The following is a 17,205-nucleotide window of genomic DNA, read 5'->3' as shown; positions in this document are numbered from 1 at the left end:
CCCCTCCTCCTCCTCCTCCCCCTCTTCCTCTTCCTCCTCCTCCTCCTCCTCCTTCTTCTTCTGTTTACGACTGCACTTTTTGCTCCAAATCATTTGAAAATCCAGCCTTACTGGAGTCCCACCTGCAGCTTCACACAAAGCCTCCGGAAGCTTTCATGTGCAAATACTGCGACAAACAATTCACCACCTCCAACAGGCTGGACAAGCACGAGCAGACCTGCATGAACTCCGACCGTCTCCCCCTTCCTGGTGGAAACCAACCGAGCTTTTCATCTCCAGATGGAAAAACTGAAAGTTCCTACAAGAGTCCCGAAATGCAGTCATCTGAGAACAAGGTGGGGGAACATTCTGGCACAAGCCGGCCCTTGCCAGACGTAGAGCATACAGTGAAGGTCGTGGACGGGCAGATACTCTACACGTGTGTCGTGTGCAAGCGCAGTTATGTAACTCTATCCAGTCTCCGAAGACACGCCAACGTCCACTCGTGGAGAAGAACGTACCCGTGTCACTACTGTAGCAAAGTGTTTGCTTTGGCAGAGTACAGGACCAGGCACGAGATCTGGCACACCGGAGAGAGACGGTATCAGTGCATCTTCTGCCTTGAGACTTTCATGACTTACTACATCCTTAAAAACCATCAGAAGTCTTTCCATGCAATTGACCATCGGCTTCCCGTGAATAAGAAGACAGCCAATGGAGGTCTGAAGCCTAATATCTATCCTTACAAGCTTTACAGACTGCTGCCTATGAAATGCAAAAGGGCTCCCTATAAGAGCTACAAAAGTTCTTCCTATGAGCATTCACAAGAAAGCAGCCAACCCGGTGAGCCTGTTCCTAGTTCCTGCATTATTAAGAATCCGAGAAGCTCTGAACTGCCTGCTTTAACTCTCCAAGACAATGTGAATATGCTGTCACATAGCCCAGCCACTTCACCCAATGCCCCTTCAGGTAAAGAAGCCCACCAGGCTACAGATCCTCAAAACGGGGCCTTGTGGGGAGGAGGAGCAGCAGCAGCAGGAGGAGGAGGAGCAGGAGGAGGGCTGCTGAGCCCTGTTAAAAATAACTTTAGTCCTGCTGAGAAGCCAGTTCCCTCAGGGGGAAGAAGTCTTGCTTCTGGCTCACAGGGTGGAGGTGATGTGACAATTCCATCCTACAGTAACGTCAGTGAAAATGCCACATCGGTCATCAGCTACAGCAGCTCAGCCCCCTCTGTCATTGTTCACAGCAGCCGGGTTTCCTCGGTGATAATGCACAGTAATACAGTCACTGCCATGACAAGCAGTAATGCCATCTCTTCAAACACTGCTGTTAACCATTCCCCGAGAGATGACAGTAAGCATGCTGAGAGCTTTGGCAAAATCCCTAGCAAGATCAAAAGCATTAAGGAGAAGAAGAGAGTTATGCCCTACAACAGGGGAGAAACATTTGAGGAGGCAAAGTATGCCACCAGTTCTGGAGGTCCTTCGAGTAAAACCACTAGCGTTATTGAGGAAACTAGTAAAACCGAAACATACATTGCAAAACCCGCCTTGCCTGGGACATCAACCAACAGTAACGTTGCACCTCTCTGCCAGATAACAGTAAAAATCGGCAATGAGGCTATTGTGAAAAGACACATTCTAGGGTCCAAACTGTTTTATAAAAGGGGGAGAAGATCTAAACACGAGGCTCAGGAAGACAGTGATACGGAACGGAAAGAGAGCAGTCCAGCCAGGCTGAGCCGATCCGAATGTGTGGAAATGAGTGAAATGTTTGATGATGGCAGTGACCAGGATTCCACGGACAAGCCATGGCGCCCATACTACAATTATAAACCCAAGAAGAAATCCAAACAATTAAAGAAAATGAAGAAAGTCAAGTGGAAGAAAAGACATGGAAACAGGAGCCCAAGCGGTGAACAATACACAAACTCAAGTGACGGAGACGCTCTTGTCAAAAAGAGCCCTAAGGAAAAGGTCATTGAAGGAGAAGAAAATAAAGAGATGCCCAGCCTTCACTGTGAGCTTTGTATTGGGGATAAAGCATCTGCTGGACACCAAGGACAAACCCATTGGCATCATACCACATCCAAGCCTCATGCTTGCGAACTATGCCAAAAGCAATTCCAGAGTCCTTCCAACCTCAAAATGCATATGAGATGTCACACTGGAGAGAAGCCTTACTCTTGCAAAACATGTGGAAGGTGTTTTTCCGTTCAAGGGAACTTACAGAAACATGAACGTATTCATCTTGGGGTCAAAGAATTCATCTGTCAGTACTGTAATAAGGCATTCACTTTAAATGAAACCCTCAAAATCCATGAAAGAATTCACACGGGGGAAAAACGTTATCGTTGTCAGTTCTGTTTGCAGAGCTTTCTGTATCTGTCCACCAAAAGGAATCATGAGCAGAAGCATATCCATGAGCATAATGGAAAGGGCTATGCCTGCTTTCAGTGCCCCAAAATTTGCAAAACAGCAGCTGCCCTGGGGATGCACCAAAAGAAACACTTGTTCAAAAGCCCCAGTCAGCTGGAGAAAAAAGAGGGCGGGGGCAATGAAATCTCTAAGCCTTTTGAGAGTCAACATTTCACTGACTCGGGTGGAAACAAGATGAAGGAAACCCTACATACTACGTCTGAAGATGTTCTCCTTTGATTGACAGTGGTGGGAAACCCACTAGACAATGATTTTCTTTTTCTTTTTAGGTAACAGACATAAATGGGTGAAGTATAGAGGAAATTCAAATTTGTATAAGTTTCTGAAACATGACACTTTTTCTTCCTGTTCATAGGTTTCAGCATTAACTATAAAAGCAAAATGCACCAGAACATAAAAACTGAGGCTTTGTATTCCCCAAGTATCATGAGAGGGTAAATGATATTCTTAGCTACAATACTTCTGCCAGTGGGTACTTTGTAATTTCAAAAGAGAACGAATCAGCCTCACACATTTTTTGTTGAGCGTTGTTAGAAGCTGCCAAACTGGCTATGAAATACTGAACTTGAATCACTTTGAAGAAAATAAAAGTTCAGATGCCACGAGAATGTCAACTTCACCAGTGTGTTAAAAGGTGAATGAAATATGTCATCAATGCTTTTTTTCCCCTGTCCAATTTCAATACTGTTAAAATTTTCAAAAGATAAACTTTTGATATTGGATGAAATTCTACATGGTTGGGGGGAAATTATGAGAGGAGTAACCTAAAGAAAAGCATTCATTCATCTTTTCTTGTAAAACAAATCTTGTAAAAAATAATATAACCCCATAGTTTTACACTGTCCATGTTCAGTTAGAAAATGAAAGTGATGGAGGGAAAGTAGGTCTACAAATGAGAATTTAGGAAAAATTGATAAAGGGTATTTTCGGTATGGCCAAATACCTAACAAGAATACAGTGTGCGCTACTGGATAAAGTTCTCTTGAAGTTATGGCTGATCAACTATGGGGATCTTGACATCAGTGGTCTACTTGGTATCTCCCAAAACATGTTTTACCACACTACTAAATGTACCAGCAATTACTTAAACTGCATATTGCTTCGATTTAGCTTTAGAACGTCTCATCTCACCTCTGAGGTGAAGAAGAGTCAAATTTGGCTGAACATGTCTGCAGTCTTCCAGGCACCATTCAAATCTCAGAAGGCTACCATTTCAAGGCAGACCCATCCAATCTCAAGAGCTCAAATGAAATGGGACTTTCCCAGCTCCACTGGGCAAGTAACTGAAATGCTTCAAGAAAGGTGAGCTTGTGGTCGTAAACTGCCAAGCATTTGATTGTGCCACAACGCCCAACTCCTACCGCCGTGGAAAGACTGGGTAGTCTATGTGAGCTACCTTGCAAGAGTGAGATACTTAGGGAAACTGTAGAATTTCTATCTCCACTTATCACCTAGGATGGCCAGAGGAAGTGAGGCCCTTAGTCCCCTAAATCCAAACATTAGCACTATTGTACTCCTGGACAATGTGTGTAAAAGTGGGATGTTGAATGATTAAAGAGGCTTACTGCTCCCCTACTTATCTGACTCCTGTGAAATTGAACCACCGATCTAGATGCCTCTCTTCAGTCTTAGGTAACAGATACCTTGCCAGAGACCTCTATGTGTCCCCTAATATCATTTCCAGGTGACAAGCACCCTTAACATTTTCCCCCAAAGACTGACTAGTTGCTGCACCTACTTGTCAGATTAAAGAGGTTCACATTGTTTCTTCCCCAGAAGGTGTAGGACTCCCCGATTCTGACTTTCCGCACCTGCCAGAGAGGGGGGATACATTCCTGACCTGTCTCCTCACATAAAATCCACATCTATAAGCCACCAGCCAAGAGCTCAAGGGATGCCCTGCAATCCCTGACATCAACCTGGAGTGCACTGGGCCCTCCAGTACGGTACCTGGCACGGTCATCTGCAGGAGGATCCCGAGGGCATTCAGCCCTTCCCTTTGTGCTGCTCTGAAGTCTCTATGAAGAGGACTTTTGTTCCACTGGGTGGGCAAGAATGCATCTTAGCAATCCAGAGAAGGATGGGATGGAAACTGACCTTTCATTTTGTAGTGCTTTGCTATTTAATAACCACAATACTGCAGCCTCATTAGCCTCCTGTTTCCATTTTCACTTTCATGCAGTATTATAAAGGGCAAAATACAAGTGAATTTACATGTTCTTTTATACATAACATACATGCACTAGTCATTTACTTTGGGTTTTGTTTAAAAAGTTTTGTAAGAGTCAGAACTAAAAGGTCTTTGTTGAAATAATACCTACAGTATTGAATAGTTAATCTTGTGGTCCACTGATTCACACTACCCTAGATGAGGGCTATGTGTCCAGGAGAAGTATTTTGTTTCATTAGTTCCTTTGGCTTCAGACAATGCAAGTTGTGAAGTCACTATTATCAGTAGTGAATTCTTCCAGTCTGCACATGTGGGATATTTTCTAAGTGGACTTGTATGCTGATAATTCTAGACCAAAGTAAATATGGCAGAATATTTATACATGAAAAGATAATTTTACAGATATTTTCTATAATTGTATCATTCATAAATAAAAATAAAAATGAAATGCTGATAGCTTGTGTTCGTTTGGGGGGAGGGTTGTATATTTTGATTAAAAAACAAAACAAAACAAAAAAAACACCAAACCTTGACTTTGTAATTCTGTATATTCTATACAGTTTCTAGCAGAGCAGTTTTAAGACAGCATCTTAATGTTTATAGTCAATTGTGGAAATCTTATTTTAAGTCCTATGTTAAAGTAACGAGTCGAGTACCAATGACCAAATTAGAACTGACATAAATGTAAACTGAACATATCGTATGCTGTACATGATATAGACTGTCACTTGCTATGTTATAGCATCTGTATTTTGTTTAGAAAATATTATTAAATGCAGATGTAAAGGATTGGAAAAAGTCTAATTTTATTTTTAGAAAGAATGAATATAAACTTGGTTTTGCTTGATTAAAAGCTGGCTTATTCTGATTTCTAGTCTCTTTTTAAATATCTCGAATGGTCATTCTTTTGCACCAGTGGGCACTATGCTTTTACAGACTGATGTTGAACATTTGACTTGCCTGCTGTATTTCTATTTCCTTGTTTGTTCATGCATAGTGAAATGGTAACATGGCAGTGACCTTCCAATCTAGGACTAAGGAGGAACGTGGCATTTTTAGAAGGTGGCACCATGAAAGACAAAATACTCCGGTATTTTGGTTAATCTTTAAAGTATGGTCCATTGCACAGAGGTGTTTGATAAATGTTGGAATGAATGAATAAATGAAGATGCTAATACATGATTATTATTAAGTTAGTGTTTATGTTGATGGGTATGGCAGGGTGGCGGGGGTTTGAAATACTCTGTGATTCTACTTTGCCTGGCTCATCAGGGACTTAAACAGTTTACCAGATGACAGTACACAGTTTCTTATTTGTACTCCTCTTCCATATTTGGATCGGGCCTAACACATAAGTGATGAAGTTTTTCCAAACTTCGTATTCATACATGAAAATTTTATAAATCACTTCAATAAGTACATTGTTTAAAAAAATTGATCTTTGTCAACACTTGCTAATCCTTCTGGGGTTGTTTTTTTCAAATCACTGAGGTTTTTATTTCTCTTGCCAGTCTTCCTTTTCTACCTCATAGATAATGGCCCTATATAGTTCTGCTTCCTACATCTCAGTAACTCCTAAAAGCATGGAAGGATGTTGAACAATTCATCCACCTCATTTTTTTTTCATATCTGAAAGTCCCTCACCTCCAGCTATTCTGGCCTTCTGCACTGCCTTCCTTCCAGAGGAACAGTTGTCCTTGGCCAAATCCCTGGGCCAAGCAGAGCAATGCACAAGACTGCCAATGTTGTATGCGTTTATTTGCTCAAAATACATTTAAGTACTAAAGAAAAAACTTGTTGTAACAGCAACATGGTATATGTGATACATAAAAAGTCTGACATTTAGATCTATCAGTGAATGACTTTCTGAGGCATCTAATGTTTTACATTTTTTTCCAGCACCTTGAGAATTTCAAAGCATTTAATTGATTGGGGAAAGATGGGATGGAATCAGATCTTTGTGACAGGCGTGATTATCTGACTGGTCTTTTGTTGGTATAAGTAACTTTCCACTAGACATAGACGACTCCCTCTACCAATGCTGACTGGCGCCTTCTCTATAAGGTCTAGTCTTACAAAGTTGCTTGGAGGTTAACTACTTACCTAGAGTCACACAGCCAGTGCCTCAGAAATAAGACCTTGACTCTCATTGTCCTCACTCCAAGGACAGCTTTCTAGCCCTTTAGTCACAGGACCTAAATCATTAATTTAAATAATTTTGAAAAATGCCCAACTAATTCTCTTCCTTCTGAAGTTTTATTTTCGTGCTCTGCCACAACGTGAAAATGGCACCCTTGGATTATCAAAGGCTACATCCACAGAGCCCAAGCCCTGCCAGATCCTATAAATCCTTGAAAAAATTTGAAAAAAGGGTTGGCAAAATCTGTTATTATCTGCGAACTAGCCTAGCTAAGTTCAGAGGCCTATCACCAGAAGTTGGGACACTAGGGAATGGATTTTTTTTTAACCACAGAAATCCATGAAGACTATGCACAAATATGTGAATCGCCTTCTATCTGCATCAAAAGAGGGGAAAACCACACTGATGGAACCTTTGGGGGTTTCACAAAACAATTATGCCATGTGCAAGGGGAAGAGGCAACTGTGTGGTAGCGAATTCAAATCCTATCTTAGATACATTCCTATGACTCTGGTCAAGTCGTTCAACCTGTCAGTGCCCCCAGACAACCCTCTAAGACTCAGTTCCAGTTCTGCTTATGTGGAAGGAATTTCCATATAGGGCATTGCAATCATAAGCCTGGGACAGACCCCTAAGATGTGCAAGACACCGTTGGCTAGTAAAGCTACAAGCATTTAAAAAAAAAAACAAACAGCCCAACCTTTACAGATCTTCCACTCCCCTAGTAAGTAGAAATAATGTTATGTAATTGATAGCAGATACTAATATCCCTATTAGGTGAGTGAGGCAAACAGGAAAAAGTGCTGATAAATCATACTGGGCTTTATCTACCTTTAAAAAAAAAAGTGGTCTCATATCATTTGATACTCATGAGAATTCTGTGAGATTTGACTAATGAAGAAACTGATATAAGGAGGATTGAGGTGCTAAGGACCCACAAGGAGCCAGTGGCCAACTTCAGAAACATGCATGGTACAAATTGGTCTCTTCTTTAGGGGTCCTCTGAACTGATGCCTTTCATGTGGTGGATCTAGAAAGGTGCTCTGATCAGTCTAAAGCAGGAAGCCTTTAGTATCTTTTTCTTTATCTAGCGACCATGAGCAAGTCAACTAATCTCAGTATCCCAGGCAACTCTCTGCTCATAAATTTCATGAGAAGTGTGATTAACACGGGTGAAGGGATTTTTCCATAACAGGAGTTCCATAGACAAGTCAAGAGGGAAATGAATGTGTCCACATTTCTGTGACATTTTTAAGGATTGTAGAGTGCTTTCCCCACAACAGTCCCATGAAGTAAAACTGTAAGTATTGTTCCCATTTAACAGGAAACATCCTCAGAGAGGTTAAGTGATTTGCCCTCAGTCATGCAGTAAGAAGAGCTGGGATTTAAACTCAGATGTCTGACTATAGGTTACTCTGTCCAAACCTCACCACAATGACCCGTACTACCAAGTCAGAAAAGTGGCACCTAAGCAATTGGTCAAGTGGGCAGCTCTTGACCAGCTGGCTAAGTGGCCACCCTGCCTATTTTGTTTTGGGGCATGAGAAGCCTGGACAACCACCTGTTATACATAGACCATTCTTCCTCAAGCCTGAGAGCAGAGCAGATCTGGCTTTGGCTTTAAAGTCTTAGGGTAGATGAGTTCTTTGCCATGAGTAATGAAGGCTAGTAGCTGCCCTCCTTCAGAATCAGGAAGTCACCATCTTCTCTTCCCTAACACCCACCTTTAACAATTCAAGATGGCTCTTCAGGTCTTAGGACCAGTTCATCTCGGACCTTTCCATTTGACATCACCAAAAACTCATTTTCACATGTTCATTTTTGTATTATTGATATTGTTCATGACCTTCTGGACCAACATCGTCCATGGAGTTTTCTTTGCAAAGATCCTGGAGTGGTTTGCCATTTCCTTCTCTAGTGGATTAAGGCAAACAGAGGTTCAGTGACTTGCCCAAGGTCACACAGCCAGTGAGTGTCTGAGTCCAGATCTGAACTCACGTCTTCCTGACTCCAGGCTTGGCACTCTAGACACTGAGCCACCTGGCTGCCACCTGGGATTGTTGATTGCTGTGTAATTATTAGTGGGAGTTTAAAAAAGGACCATTATAGCCTATAGAGACCAGGAGTACTTTTCATGTCATGGTTTGTCTGGCAGTTCGGTGACACCTATGGATCCCCTTCTCTAAATAATATTTTAAATCCATAAAATAAAATACATGAGATTATGAAGGAAACCCTTTATATTTAAATACAGATATAAAAATATTTTATGAAACCAATTCATGGACTCCAGGTTGAGAATCTTTCATCTTCAGTGGGGACCTGAGTTCAAGACACTTGACACTTACTAGCTGTGTCACCCTGGGCAAGTCACTTCACCTCATTGCCTTGCCAAAAAAAAAATTTTTTTTAAAGAAAAAGAATCCCTCAACTTGTCCTTCAAGAAGTAGTTAGATAGTTCAGGGGATAGAGTGTTCATTTTGGGGGTCAGGAATACCTGAGTTTGAATCTTTCTTCAGGTATTTACTAGCTGTATGGCCTTGGGCAAGTCACTTAACCTGTCTCAGCCTCGGCTTTCTCCTCTGTAAAAGGGAGATGATAATAGCACCTGCCTCACAGGCTTGTCGGGAGGATCAAGAGAGATGCTATCCATGAAGCATTTTGTAAACCTTCGAGTGCTATAAAATTGCTAGCTAGTCTTATTCTCCAGATGAGGAAACTGAGGCACAGAAGGGTAAAGTGATAATGGCCAAGATTACACAGTTAGTAAGAGAATCCAAACTTGAATTCTTGTTCTCCTACTCTAAATCTGATGCCCTTTCTGTTACTTCGCATTGCAGTGGAAGTTCAGGGATGGTGCGCAGAGCAAGAAAATGTTCTATCTGTAGCAATGGCTTCTAAGAAATAATTTCTTTGTTGGTCTAGATAGGATAAAGACTCAGAACTTAGTTTGTCCCCTTCTTATTCCGTGTAATGAAGCGTCTCTCAACCACAGACCTGCAAATTGGAACCTTACAAAATTTGCAACCTCAGCTTCACTTTCAGAACCAGGAGCTGAAAGAAAAAGCAAACTTATACTAGGGGTTACATTTGTTTTTAAGATAAACACCCAGATCCTTCTTAGAGTTAGTCGTTATTCAGCCCCTCCTGCCTCGGCCACCTTCAACATCCATAGATTGTCCGTTCATGGAGAGAATGACCACGGAGGGCCCTGCTCTCCACTTCAGAAGCAGATTCAATAATGTTTCACAAGTCCTCCCTTTTTCCCCGTTTACATTTCACCACTCCGTTCAAGGCTGCTTAATAAATCCAGGGTGCCTCAATCTCTTCGTGCAACTTTGATAGCTTAAATAAGCTTCTTGCCACCTTTACCAGGTCATCCAGTTCAATAGTTTCCACCACTAACACTGGACATATCGATAGAGGGGCAGCTAGGTGGCGCAGTGGATAGAGCACTGGCCCTGAAGTCAGGATGACCTGAGTTCAAATCTGGCCTCAGACCAAACACTTGACACTTACTAGCTGGGTGACCCTGGGTAAGTCACTTAACTCCAATTGCCTAAAACAAAAGCAAAGACATATTGATAGAAACAAATTCACCTGCACATGCTTGTGTGTGTTCAGTTTGTTTGATGAGCTTTTCAGGAATTCAGTGCATCATAAAATTAGGAGGTGAACAGTTTCCTCAACTGTAAAATGGGAATAATAACAGTACCTACCTCCCAGGGTTGTTTCCAGGATCACATGTGATACTTGTAAAGTTCTTAGAACAGGGACTGACACATTGTATTCACTTTTAAAGATCTAGTTTCCTTTCTTTCCTTCCTACTTACCCAGCTTTATCTCATAAAACTCCATCTCACACCTGTTTTCAAGCCAAATTGAACTTTTCTCCATTCTCTGTTCTAAATCTGCTCCAGCTCCTCTGACACTAGCTATGTGACTTCTGCAAGACACTTAACCTCTCTTGGCCTCAGTTTTTTTCATCTGTAAAGTAGGAATGATGATATCTCTGGTATTTACTTCAAAAGGCTGTTATGAGGATTAAGAGAGATAATGTGTATGATGTGATTTTCCAACATTAAAGAGTAATACGTCTGCTAAAAAAAAATGAGAAGGTAAGTACCTTTACTAAAGTAAGAAACCTGATGAATGAATTTTAGAAAGCTTGGCAAAGACTCAAACACATAAAGGGTTTGTGATGGATTTTTATTTTGCCAGAAATGTCAATTAACCAAAATCTCCCATTTTATTATTCCAGGTCTTACCATACTTTGGATCATAACAGTAACTTGTGGGATCCCCCTTCCCCAAGAAAAAAAATTTCCAGAAAGGTCCCCCTTCATCCCTCATTAATGGCAAAATAATTAAATCAAAAAGGGGCCTGTGTGACTTCTTCCAAATCACTTCATCTCCCAGGGCTTTGGCTTTAACTTCCTGGTCTGTAAAAGAAGTCATTCAGATCAACACTCCTCCTAGAGTTCCATCTGGCTCTCAGTTTATGGAGGTGTGATCTCAGATTACCTCTTATTGGGAGCTGTTTGGGAGTAGTGGTCTCGTTTCAAATCACCACCCAAGGAGCAGATAGATAATGGTTTGTCTGTTTGACTTTCTCTGCAGAATGGAAATGCAGCACTAATACAGAGTATCCCAAAAGTCTTAGGACAATTTGCTATTAAAAATTGTTAAAGCTAGGAATGTATAAGTAGAACCTATATCAGATTGCACGCCATCTTGGGGATGGAGGTAGGAAGGGAGGGGTAGAAAATTTAGAACTCAAAAGTTTATGGAAGTGATTGTTGAAAACTAAAAATAAATTAATTAATTTAAAAAAATTACTAAAGCTTTAAAATGCACCAAGACTTTTGGGACACCCCATTAAGACAGCTAAGCTGGTGTGAGTATAAATGCCCTATCCAACTATTAAACCTATCTGTGTGAAATATTAGAAGTGCAAAACAAGAAATTCATCTTTGAAAAATCTCCCCTTTGCGTTTCTGTTTTATCTCTGGTTGTCAAGGACAGTAGTATGTTCGTAGCAAGAGGCCTTCAGTAGAACCCACTGAGTTTACCAGGATAATAAAACAACGTCTCACGTTTATATAGTGACTTAAGATTTACAAAGTGCTTTTCCTCACAACAGTGCTGTGAGAGTAGTGCAAAATGTTGTCATCCCCATTTTATAGCTAAGGAAACTGAGGCTGACAATTCACAGTCCTATGTGGTTTCTGCTGAGAGCCAACTGGGGCGGACTCAGGGAGCAGGGTGATGGAGTACTGGTATAAGTGCGAAATAATTGCCATTGGTTAGGTATGATAAAAGACAAATTGAGTGAATAGAGCACTGGCCCTGAAGTCAGGAGGACCTAAGTTCAAATCAGGCCTCAGACCAAACACTTGACACTCATTAGCTGTGTGACCCTGGGCAAGTCACTTAACCCCAACTGCCTTTAAAAAAAAAAAAAGACAAACTGGATGATAAAAGACTGGATAATATAGACTCTAATATCTTATGAGGATAAAAATAAATACAAAATGAGTATATCATCTAAATCCTCTTCCTAAACCCACCCTAGCCCTGTAACCACCACTCTAGGCACAGTGGGCCTAGAGTCAGTTCTTGAGTTCAAATATAGCCTTGGACACATCATTATATAACACACGTCCATTTTTTTTCTGTCACTTAACACATGGCCTTGCACATGGTAGCTGTCCACTATGGAGGACACATTAGGAATGGTAATATCATCTTTCAGATGGCAGATAGAGCCGTGGGCCTGGAGTTAGGAAGACCTGACTTCAAAGGTGACCTCACACACAATGACTGTGTGACCCTAAGTGGGCAAGTCACAACCTCTATTTGCCTCAGTTTCCTCAAATGTAGACTGGAGATAATAATAGCACTTAGCTTGCAGGTTGTTCTAGGTGCCCTTGAATGTAATAAGGAAGTTCAGGAGAGATTTGGGGTGAAAGACACTAAGTTCTGTTTCAGATATGTTGAGTTTGAGTAGCCCATGGGACATCTAACTTAAAATGTTTAATAGACACTTGGAAATGTGGGATGAGAGCTCAGGAGAGAGAGACCAGGCTGGATATATAGAGTTGGAAAACATTTGCAGGTTTTGGGGGAAAGATAACAAGTTCCGTTTTAACTGGTTTGGTTTGAGATGTCCAACAGGCAGTTGGTGATGGATAAATAGATCTAAGAATCATCAGCATAGAGATGATCATTGAATCCAAGGAAGCTGATGAAGCCACTAAATGAGATGGAGGGAAAAGAGAAGAGAACTTGGGACAGAGCCTTGGGGAACACTCCCAATTAGTAGCCATGACAGGGATGAAGATCCAGCAAAGAAGTCTGAGAATTAATCAAGGAGTAGGGAGGGTCACAAAAAGCCAGGGAAGAGAGGGCATCCAGAAGGGGATGAACAGTGTCAAAGGCTGAAGAGAGGTCAGAAGGATAAGGATTAAGCAAGCAATAGATCGTTGGTTATTTGGAGAGTAGCAGTTTCTGTTGCATGCCGAGGTCAGAAGTCAGATTGCAGTGGGTTTAGAAGGGGAGAGGAAGTGGCATTTCAAATTTTCAAATAATAATTACATACTTGCATAAAGCTTCATAATTTAAAAAGTGGACCCAGACCTTCTTCAATTGCGGGATCCCTTGAAAGTTATCCCAGGTACAAGGCACATTTTGGGGTAGCATCCACTCAGTCATACCTCACAAGACCCCCTCCCCCAGCAATTTTTTTTCCCTTTAACCAGTCCAACAAGAGGGCGCATTTATTTCAAAGCCAATGACACTTCATTAAACATCATAGTAAAGTAAATGGTAAAAATTCCCCTTATACAAAGAGAGAATCTCCCACAGATCACTACACTATGGTGAGAGAGGAAACATGCAGAGGGAAAATATTTGAGGGCACCCACCCATATGAAGAGGGTATGTTAGGATAGTACCTGATACATAATAAGCACTTACTAAATATTTTTGGTTGATATACAACCATGGCGACTCACGCTTCTTGGGCAATGTCCGTGCAGGAAACCGGCCCTTCCTCTGATGTTGCTGCTGCTGGCTCTTCTGCATGGTGCCATGATGTCATCCAGGCAGCTCCAGCCTGCCTACTGGAGTGTATGTAGATACACCCTACCCTGCACGGCTGATCTTCTTTCTCACCTGCTGACTCCTCCTGTGGGTCTTTGGCTGCTGCCCACCACTGGTCTTCCACTGAATTGCCACTCACTGCTGTGTAACTTTCTTTTCCCACAATGAGAGGGGCCTTCAATTCTTTTAGCCATATACTCAGGGTTATATTCCTCACTTATAATATAAACCAGAGACAGCAAACTAAGGCAATGGGCCAGATCTGGCTGAATGTCTGTTTCTGTACTGCCGCTAAGAATTGTTTTATATTTGTCAATAAAGTGTTATTTTATTTTAAGAATGTAAAAAACCATTCTAGGCTCCTGGGCCTACAAAAATAGGCAGCAGGCTGGACTTGGCCCATCTGACTAAGTTTTAGTGAGCCCTGAAAAATCACAGAGCCACTGCCAGGTAATGAAAGGCCTCAAGGAGTTAGGTTCAACTCCCAAATCTGACACCAGGTAGGTGACTTTAAGGAAAGTTGCTTAACATCTCTGAGACTGTTTCATCATCTGTAAAACCTGAGGCTAACTCACAGCTCCTAGAAGTCCTTTTGATGGAGCCATCAATAAATTCTTAATTCTTTTGTGTCATGGGCCCTAATGGCAGTCTAGGGAAGGTGATGAGCCTCTTCTCAGAAGAATATTTTTGAATCTATAAAATAAGATATATAGGATTACAAAGGAAGCTGATTATATTAAAATACACTTATCAAATTTTTTAAAAATTCAGGTTTTAGTTTATAGACACCCAGAAATATGTCCATGAATCCTTAGGAACTCCCATTCCAAACCCTTTCATTGATTGGTTGCTTGATACAGTAGAGGTGTTCTCACCTGGTTAAGGTAGCAAGGCATAGCATCTTATTAGTTACTCTAAGTGGAGTGCATTAATTGAGTAAACTGACTAAATTAACCCCCACCCTTATACATGTATTTTCCAAACTGTATAGTATTATGTGTGTGTGTGTGTGTGTGTGTATATATACATATATATATACATATATACACATACGCATATAAATGTATATATTTTAGATTGTCAGTTCATAGGATCATAAGGTCACAGATTTAGAGCTAGAAGGGACTTAGAGGTGGCCATCTAATCCAAGCTGCTCATTTTACACATGAGGAAACTGAGGACCAGAGAAATGAAGGGGCTTTCTATCTGTCCTTTGAATTCCTTGAAATTTTTCTTAAAGTGAGGAAACTCAACTCTTTCCTCTCTAATAATACCAAATCATAATCCATGCAAATCACTACACCAGTTAATCAAAATCATTGTTTTCCTTGCAAGTGCCCTGTGGGATAGGCATAGTTAGAAAGGCTATTCATATGCCACCTCTTATCCTTACCAGCTCTCTGACAGTGAGCAAGGCACCCAGTTTCTGTGCCCTCACTCAGTTTCCTCATCTTTAACATGAAGATTATGATAACCACAGTACCTTCCTTTGAGTGGTTGCTAAGCTCAGACAAGATATTGTCTGGAATGCTTTACATGCCTTAAAGTATTATATAAATGTTTGCTATGATTATTATTTTCGCTATACCCATCTTGTTATTTTTGTTGTACCCATTAAGGCAGCTAGGTGACACAGTGGATAGAGTGCTGGGCCTGCAGTCAGGAAGTCTTGAGTTCAAGTATGGCCCTAGACTAGCCATGTGACCTTGGGCAAGTGATTTAACCTCTGGCTGTCTCAGTTTCCTTAACTGTAACATGGAGATAAGAACAGTACCTACCTCAAAGCTATTTATGAAGATCAAACAAGTTAATATGTGTAAAGTGCTTAGCACAGTGCCTGGCAAATAAATGGTGCTGTATAAATGCTTATTCCCTTCCTTTCCCTTTTTCCCCATTTCAGAGATGGGATAATGAAAGAGGCTGAGGATAAATGACTTGTGTGAAACAGATTTATTTACAAGTGAGTTGTTGGTTTTTGTTTTGTTTTGTTTTGGTGAGGCAATTGGGGTTAAGTGACTTGCCTAGGTCACACAGCTCGTAAGTATCAAGTGTTTGATCTGAGGCCGGATTTGAACTCAGGACCTCCTGAGTCCAGAGCCGGTGATCTATCCACTGAGCGACCTAGTTGCCTCTACAAGTGAGTTTTGTCATTACATTGTGAACTCTTTGAGGGCTAGGACTATTGCGCCTTTCTTTATATCCCCAGCACTTAGAACAGTGCCTGGCACACAGAAGGCACTCAATAAATACTTGTCGACCTGACTTAAACACACAATGGTGAGTGGCAGAGCTAGCATGTGCTCCTGGCTCTTCCAACTCCAGTACAATGTTCTTTCCAAGTTACCATTCGAATTAATCGAAATGATTAAGTTATTCCTTTATTTCAGCAAATCAACAATAACTCATACTTAAGGAGTGCTGTAAGATTTACACAGCACTTTGTTCATAACAAACCTGTGATACGGGAAGTACAAGGAAGTACTAAGTCTCAGTTTACAGAAGAAAGTGGCCCAGAGAGTTTAAATAACTTGAACAACATCACACAGCCCCAAAACGTCAGAGTCTTGCTCCATACCCGGGTCTCCTGACCTGGTTCAGGTTCAGTTCTTTTTCTGTGACATCCCACTGCCTTCCCTTAGTAGAGGTAAAATCCCATCATAGCTAGCACCAAGCCAGTCGAGGCTCTCTGTACGACAAAACACTATGGCTGCTCTGGTGGCTGACAATCATAGCAATTTCTTGATCGGGCCACAACCAATTATTTCCAACAGATGAATAAATACAACAAACGACTTCTTTGGTCCCTTCCCTAGTCAAGGTCACTGCCATGAATAAGAAGGCCTTTATTGAGTGCTTCTTACATGTTCGTTCACTGTGAATACCAAAGGGTGGACCTAATCTCCCTTCTTCCCACATCAAACATGACTAACACACCCCGGTACAAACCAGGGGCACAATGTTCCAAGATCTTGTGGAAGGGAAGACACTGGGGCCAAGGGCATAAATATGGTACTCTTTTCTCTGTTGTAAGGGTAACCAACTTTACCACTCTTAGTGCCGTTGCTCTTGCAGCTAGAATGGAAATTCTTCGTCTTTTTTGCCAGTTATAGACCCCCTTGACAGTCTAGTGAAACCTATGGACCTCTTCTCAGAATAATGTTTTTAAATGCATAAAATCCAAAGAACTACGAAGGAAAGCAATTATGTTGAAATACACTTATCAAACTACAAAAAGTTCCAAATTCATGACCCCTGAAATTTATCCACAGACCCCAAGTTAAGAACCCCTGATACCTGAACATTGTTAGTGGTACTCAATAATTCCCCGCCTCACTTTTTTTTTCCTGCTTCTTCCCAGAATGTGCAGAAAATAG

At 41.3% G+C, this 17,205-nt stretch overlaps 1 protein-coding gene across 1 annotated transcript in view; it reads left to right on the top strand.

Annotated features, from left to right (window-relative positions):
* The window catches only part of ZBTB38 (zinc finger and BTB domain containing 38), a 93,459-nt gene extending 87,690 nt beyond the window's left edge, over positions 1-5,769 (top strand). The window contains exon 4 of the mRNA XM_020970907.2: positions 13-5,769. Within this exon, the coding sequence (XP_020826566.1) occupies positions 13-2,636 (2,624 nt within the window). The 3' untranslated portion in view covers positions 2,637-5,769. The remainder of the gene's footprint in view (positions 1-12) is intronic.
* The last annotated feature ends 11,436 nt before the right edge of the window (positions 5,770-17,205 follow it).

Source organism: Phascolarctos cinereus, unplaced genomic scaffold, assembly GCF_003287225.1.
Source record: "Phascolarctos cinereus isolate Bilbo 61053 unplaced genomic scaffold, phaCin_HiC Scaffold_7;HRSCAF=346, whole genome shotgun sequence".
NCBI classification, from domain to species: domain Eukaryota; kingdom Metazoa; phylum Chordata; class Mammalia; order Diprotodontia; family Phascolarctidae; genus Phascolarctos; species Phascolarctos cinereus.
Note: the sequence above shows the minus strand (reverse complement) of the source record. Positions and strands in the feature narration are given on the sequence as shown.